Here is a 6,464-nt window from a genome sequence, read left to right as displayed (position 1 = left end):
ATGATAATGTCGACGAAGATTGCGATGATGCACTTGTTTAAAGGCATCGTTTAACAATGTTAAATCTGAGATGCATGGCCCTACATGTTATTAGTGACTGTGATATGGTGTAATATTGAGGCCCTTACCAAAAAAATATGCGTTTCAAAATGATCATCAAGTGCCTCGGAAAAGTAAACATCTTTCAGTGACCGGTTTTACCATACTCATTTCCCCATAAAGACTGCAGTGTTATAAAAACCGTTAGGAAAGGAATTTTGAAATTTCGATTTCCAGTCATAAATATCTTGATAATGAGACAGGCGATCGGCTTTTAACAGTCATGGGGTTCCTGGCTGACCAAAATGAATATAATTATGATTGCAGCATGAGCTTAATCCAGGATTTCAAGTTTGTTTCAGAATATGAGACAAAGATACCCAATCCCTTTAAGGGTTATTCCACACTCGTTTATTGGTAACCGTCTCGTACCATTTGCTCTTCTTTGCTTCCTTTAAGTCCACCTGAGGTAAAACTTAGGAGCCTTTACATCATTCAAGAAAATCATGAACATCCTCAGCACCATCGAATTGAGAAAACCACATTAATCATGTCGATCTCAAACCTGTAACAGCTCAATTTAACCATAATTATATTCTCTACTATAGTCATGTGATCTAAACGAAAGCTGAATTAATGGCAGCATTGTTCGCAGGATGTCAGATGGCGATGGGGGCTTGCTAAAAGCCTGGACCTCTACCAACTTTCCACTGTTACCGGAAAAAGCGCTTTATTACCGTTGTCCAAGAAGTGCCAAAAAGGTTCGCATGTGTACAAAATGTGCCATAGTTGATTTCGCAATAGAAAGTTTCTCTTTATGGAATATAGTTTATTTATAATATAATATATTCTTTTATGTATATTTAAAGTTTATTTCATGTATTCATCATCTGGGCCAGGGCCGCCTTTTTTGATATATTATAGAGTTTTGATTTATCCTTATCAATGGTAATTCCTTTAGCCAAATACAAATTGACAATCTCTTTAGTACACAGTAGAGATTGATATTAAATGACGATTCATTGGGACCAATCTCAACGCTGTTTCTGAGCCCTGAACTGAGGAATATCAATACACTCTAGCGATGACATTCCCTATTCAAAGTCAATTCCCCCTTTGCCGCAACGCCCTCTAACGACAGTGCTTGGACAATAGCGACAAAATGCTACTTTGGCATTAGCGGAAAGTCGATCTTTATCCTGACTGGCTAATGCATGGTTCGGCCTCTGATCTAATCAAAGAGAAAAATACAAACTTAAGTCTACCTCCGTCAAAGAGAGGGTTCATAAAGCGGGACATACGAAAAGCATCGTCGTAGGAACGAGTGCCCCTCTTAATTTCATTCAGTATTGCCCGATGCTTTTGGGTTACTACTTTACGTTCGAAAAACGCGACCTAAAATGGAGAAAGAATGTTATTAATTTGTTATCAGATTTCTCAGTATCATTTATAGCTTGCGGACTCAAATGTATCATAATATATAGTAGACAAAATGTGACTAGTCCGGCCACACATCCTGTGTCTGTTCCCTCTCAATTTGCTGCAGGTAGTGATGTAGTCCTTGCAGACGGTGCTAGAATTTGTGAAGGTGTACCGATGTTTTCAGCAGCTCGGAAGGTCCTACACCGACGGTTTATTTCAGGGCCTTGACGATCGGTTATATATAATATGAATCAGACATTATTCAAGAACATTTCTAAAAACATCGGTTTCTTAAAAAAAAGTGAAATTTTGTGTTCGAAATATTGTTGGTCTTTTATGGGTGTCTTCGATCTTAAACATCTAAGTAACGCTAACGATCGAGAGCTTCGCCAGATCGACGATGGACCGACAACATTAAATCCACATGCTTGATTAGCACAGGCAAGAAATCGCAATAGAGATTACGTTCAGACGGAGGAATAATTACCTTGTATAGAATGGCGATGAAGATGATGAGGATGAGAAGACCGCCTAGTGAGGAGACGATATAGATCCAAATGGGCGTGGTCTTGATAATGGTCCTTTGCTTCTCATACTGGACCCGGACTTCTGTCTGGATCTAGATGTGGATCATGTAAGAATGGGTCCAGATATCAAATAGGATTTTCAAGTATTGGTCATGCGATTTCACTTTGAAATAAACTGCCTGAAAATTAGTCTAGATGGTGAACAGGAACAATCTTGTCTAATGGTGTCTTTAAATGAGAGAGAGAGAGAGGGGGGGGGGGGGGGGGGGGGGACAATTTGCGAGTTTTACAGTTTAAAGATGACGTTGAGTTCTGGTCATGCGATTACATTGTGAAAGAAACGGTGTGGAATCGATCAGAAAAGGTTGATCATCTAGCATATAAGTTTTTGTGTGTATTGCTAGGTTCTGGAATCATCAAAATGATAACAAATTTGGCCAAGTCTTGATAAAGTTTCAAGCACTGTACACAGAAGGATGTATATGGGACTACACGAACACATGGCGTAAAAATCCGTCCTGATTTTTACGATGTTACATGCCATATTTAGAATATGAAGGCATTTGAAGAGCAATTCTTTTCAGAGCACGTGTTTTATCTGATCTTCATTCCACCCTTGCATAATAACAATAATAACGCTCATAAATTATTTTTCACCTCTTCCCAGAACTCAACCTTCTCTTTAAACTTTGAGTACGAATAAAACAATATGCATCACAACCAATCCCACTAAAGAAAGAAAGAAGAGATAAGCGATGCACTTTGATCTTCCATACAAAATCGCACTGATGATAAATACTAACTTTATATAAAACATGATAGCATGATCGATTTTGCATTTAGATACAGCTGCAAAATTCAAATTCGTAATGACGGTTGGAAGAAAATCAGAGAAAAGATATAGAAAAAGAAACATAAAACAATTCTTACCTCTAGAGGTGTAGCAGTGGGGTGTGGAGAATAGGGTATCCCCGGGTACACGGTGCCATTGACTGTGACTGAAGCTGAGGACAGAATCTCGATGAAATGAAGGAAAGATGCATCCTCCTGTGTTTGAAAGAAATGACGAGATAAAACTTAGTGTTAGGACTATCAGATATCGCATCGATCACAAGTCATTTAGTACGCCCCAAAGCCGTACCATCCTCCATCGGTCCCGCGTCTTGTGAATAGTCTTCTGCCGCATTGCTACGACTTGTGATTATTCACATGTACTATTAGCCTCTGTTGCATCTACCTTGGTCCGATTCCCCTTTCGTTTATTTAGGATTACATACATTTTTTTCTCGGGTCCAATTGGCCATATTCTGCTTCAATCACCCCCCCCCCCCTCCTATACGTCGATTCTTCTGTTGTCCCAGTGGTCCTAAGTCACATCGGTCCTTGTTATATTTTTCCTAGCTTTCGTTGGTCCTATGTCATGCTCCATACATGTCCTGGGGCCCGTCTTATAAAGACTTGCGATAGATCCAAATCAATTGCAAACTTTCGATTGATTAATAATAATAATAAGTGGATTTATATAGCGCATTTTCCAAAGGATACAAGGCGCTGTCTCTTAGACTATCAACAATTTAAGAGGACTTCTTAAGACAGGCCCTGCTGTTAATGGTTCCATGTGTAGTTGTCCGGATGGTTCTTTGATTTTTTTTTATTTATTTGTATAGTTATTTACGTATTCATTCATTTATCATTTTTTGCGGGAGAGGGGGAGGGGGGGGGTAATTTTCCTAATTATAGTTATCTGAGGACAGTGGCCCAGATGAAGTATAGTGGGATGATGGGAAACCTACCGCAAACACTGTATCATGCCATAGTCTCGACTGCACGCTGATGAGGATGGCCGAGTCAGCTCCGGTAGCGAGAGAGGCGAGAGGACACCGGATGGCCACGCACTCTGGAAGTGAAGCGCAATCCGCCCATAACGTGTAAATAGTAGAATTACTAACGTCGTCTATGAACGTAGTGACGTTGTTCTGTTAGGTATAAATGATTAGGACAAAAATGAGAGAACACAAGGAGAAGATGTAAAGGACAAAATGAGGAATGGTAGCGACACAAAAAAAAAAACATTGAGAAGTAATAAACGATAAGAATCAACTAGTACTTGATAATATGTTTATGTTTTTGGGACATAAATTGTGACTATTTACAATGATGTAGGACTACAAGTGATCCAAATATATTTTCTACAGGCATTGCAATTAGGTATTCGAATTTCCCTTGAGATGATAGTTTATACATCAGCACTACATCCTGACTTATGGATCCTGCTGAGTATCGTCGTAGAAGTAGAAGTAGAAGTAGAAGATATCTTGAAAGTCTGTGCGATCGTGTTTTGAATCATCTTACCTGCTTCGAACTGTCTCTGTTGATCCTGGGAGTAAACGTACATGGCATCCCTGTATCCATGGTAACGCCTGTCACGTTCATGAGCGTCTTGCCATCCTGGAGTCTGATTGGCCAGAGGATCTCGATGGAGGAGGGGCCGATGAAGCTAGGGCCGTTGTTTTGTAGCTGAATAAAGAAGGTGAGAGAAAAGGTTGGAATGAAAGTAAGAAAGAGACACAGAGACAGTAAGAAAAAGAGGAGAGAGAGAGAGAAATGAGACAGAGAGACCGAGAGACAGAGAGAAAAAAAAGAGAGAGAGAGAGTCAATGATGAAAAAGAAATAGAGAGAAAGAGAGAGAGAGAGAGAGAGAGAGAGAGAGAGAGAGAGAGAGAGAGAGAGAAAGGTTAATGATCTATTTCCGAAAAGGGTGACTACATCTTTGAACAAGTGATAACTACAAATCGCTGCCTCTGTGTTTTCGTTACTAGTTTATATAATTTATAAGTGTATGGGTATTTACCATCATTTGAGTAATATTGTTCATGAATATCAGTAATGTATACTTACTCGAATCACATGTGTCATGAGAGGTCCTTTTTCATCTGTTGCGTTGCTATCCTCTGTTATCACAAGCGTGTCTGGAATTGAATTACTGTCACGAGCAAGAAAGAGAAATAGATGACAAAAATAATTAAAACAAAAACAAAAAACGTTTAAGAAATACCATGTCTCTAAAAATTCAAAATTCAAAAATCAAACAAATCATCAACGGATGAACTAACAGGCTGTTTCGACGTCAAGTGCCTTCTATCCGCCACGACACTAATGTCCTTTGGCAAGATATTAATCTACATTTGCCACTCTCCACCCAGGTGTTAAGATAAAAGAAACCTACAGGAATGGAATCTTATACTTACCCAGAGAGTACAAGACTCGAAGTAGCATAGACTGGGATGGAAACCATGGCCTCATTATCTACATCTCTTCCAGCTCTTTCTGCATCAATACTACATGGCAAATCAAAATCAAAATGTCGAGATTAAAGGTTAAAGTTCATTCAACGATGTACAAAAACTTCTTGACCTTTTTAATTAAAGGGTCAAATATATTCGTGGTCTATTATGTATTTTTAGAAGGATATTTGGAAGCATTATATTATTCTAAACAAATTAGAAATAATAAAGATCGATATATATATATGACTAACTATCAAATGTTCAGATTTCCTGTGCAAGAAAATACACAAGAAAAAAAATTAAACAACAAAAAACAAAATCGAAAGGGGCGAAAGTAAACGAAATGTTCAAAAGAGCAAAGTATATTTATGAAATGAAATGAAAAGAAAAAATGTTCACCTGCAAACTGATATATTCAACACAGCTGGCCCAGTGAATGTACTGTAGGTAGCAGTCTGATACTGTAGGCCTACAGTAATCTATGGGAGAAAACAGAAAGTTGTGATTCAGACACCAATGCCTTACAATTTAATTTAATTCAATTCAATATAATTCACCGGATTAGTAACATGTTCATATTTTATGCATAATTTGTTAACAAAGATTGTTCTTGACAACCTGAAACCTAGCCTGATGCTTGCCCAACATAGCAACAAGTAGTGCATGCGCCCTGGTTTCCGAGTATTGTAGTTCATTCACTGATAACAGGTTAATGGATAACTCATCACTATGTCCCCAGGAAATAAACATCTACAATTTGAATGTAATAGTAAACTGGTCTTTTTAATTCAATCTAATTCGATTCAATTCATGTTAGTACAATTCATTAGACCGGCTTAAACTTATTAGTAAAGAACGATTCTTAAAGTCTGCAAGGAATTAATTCCTACCTGATCACCGGCTGGTACAGGATTGCCAATATTACATGATCGTATGCGTTTGGTTGTCGATACAGAACACGATACAATGATACCCTGTGGACAATAATGACAGAGATTTTAAGTTTCAGTTTCAGTCAGGGGATTATTTCACCTTTGACCTTAAGAGATGCAACATAAGACATGAGCTATAAACCTGGTCGCAAAGACTTTCAATAAATGAATATAAGGGCATTTTGAATACCTTATTGTATCTTTTGTACAAATCAAGTTCGGATTTATTACGTCATTGTAATGTTTTCATCTTACA

At 38.1% G+C, this 6,464-nt stretch overlaps 2 protein-coding genes across 2 annotated transcripts in view; both read right to left on the bottom strand.

Annotated features, from left to right (window-relative positions):
• Positions 1-5,323, bottom strand: part of LOC115925973 (integrin alpha-V-like) — a 10,089-nt gene extending 4,766 nt beyond the window's left edge. Inside the window, exons 1-6 of the mRNA XM_030990096.1 lie at positions 5,238-5,323; positions 4,888-4,972; positions 4,341-4,505; positions 3,782-3,964; positions 2,919-3,035; positions 1,949-2,080 (exon numbers count right to left, since the gene is read on the bottom strand). Of these exons, the coding sequence (XP_030845956.1) occupies positions 1,949-2,080; positions 2,919-3,035; positions 3,782-3,964; positions 4,341-4,505; positions 4,888-4,972; positions 5,238-5,284 (729 nt within the window). The 5' untranslated portion in view covers positions 5,285-5,323. The remainder of the gene's footprint in view (positions 1-1,948; positions 2,081-2,918; positions 3,036-3,781; positions 3,965-4,340; positions 4,506-4,887; positions 4,973-5,237) is intronic.
• A 348-nt stretch (positions 5,324-5,671) lies between these two features.
• LOC105444097 (integrin alpha-PS2-like) overlaps positions 5,672-6,464 on the bottom strand; it is a 33,535-nt gene continuing 32,742 nt past the window's right edge. Inside the window, exons 22-23 of the mRNA XM_030990791.1 lie at positions 6,167-6,250; positions 5,672-5,755 (exon numbers count right to left, since the gene is read on the bottom strand). Coding sequence (XP_030846651.1) covers positions 5,672-5,755; positions 6,167-6,250 — 168 coding nt within the window. The remainder of the gene's footprint in view (positions 5,756-6,166; positions 6,251-6,464) is intronic.

The sequence above is a fragment of the Strongylocentrotus purpuratus genome, unplaced genomic scaffold (assembly GCF_000002235.5).
Source record: "Strongylocentrotus purpuratus isolate Spur 01 unplaced genomic scaffold, Spur_5.0 spur5_scaffold_19, whole genome shotgun sequence".
NCBI lineage: Eukaryota > Metazoa > Echinodermata > Echinoidea > Camarodonta > Strongylocentrotidae > Strongylocentrotus > Strongylocentrotus purpuratus.
The sequence above is the reverse complement of the archived record's forward strand: the minus strand, read 5'-3'. Positions and strand labels throughout refer to the sequence as shown.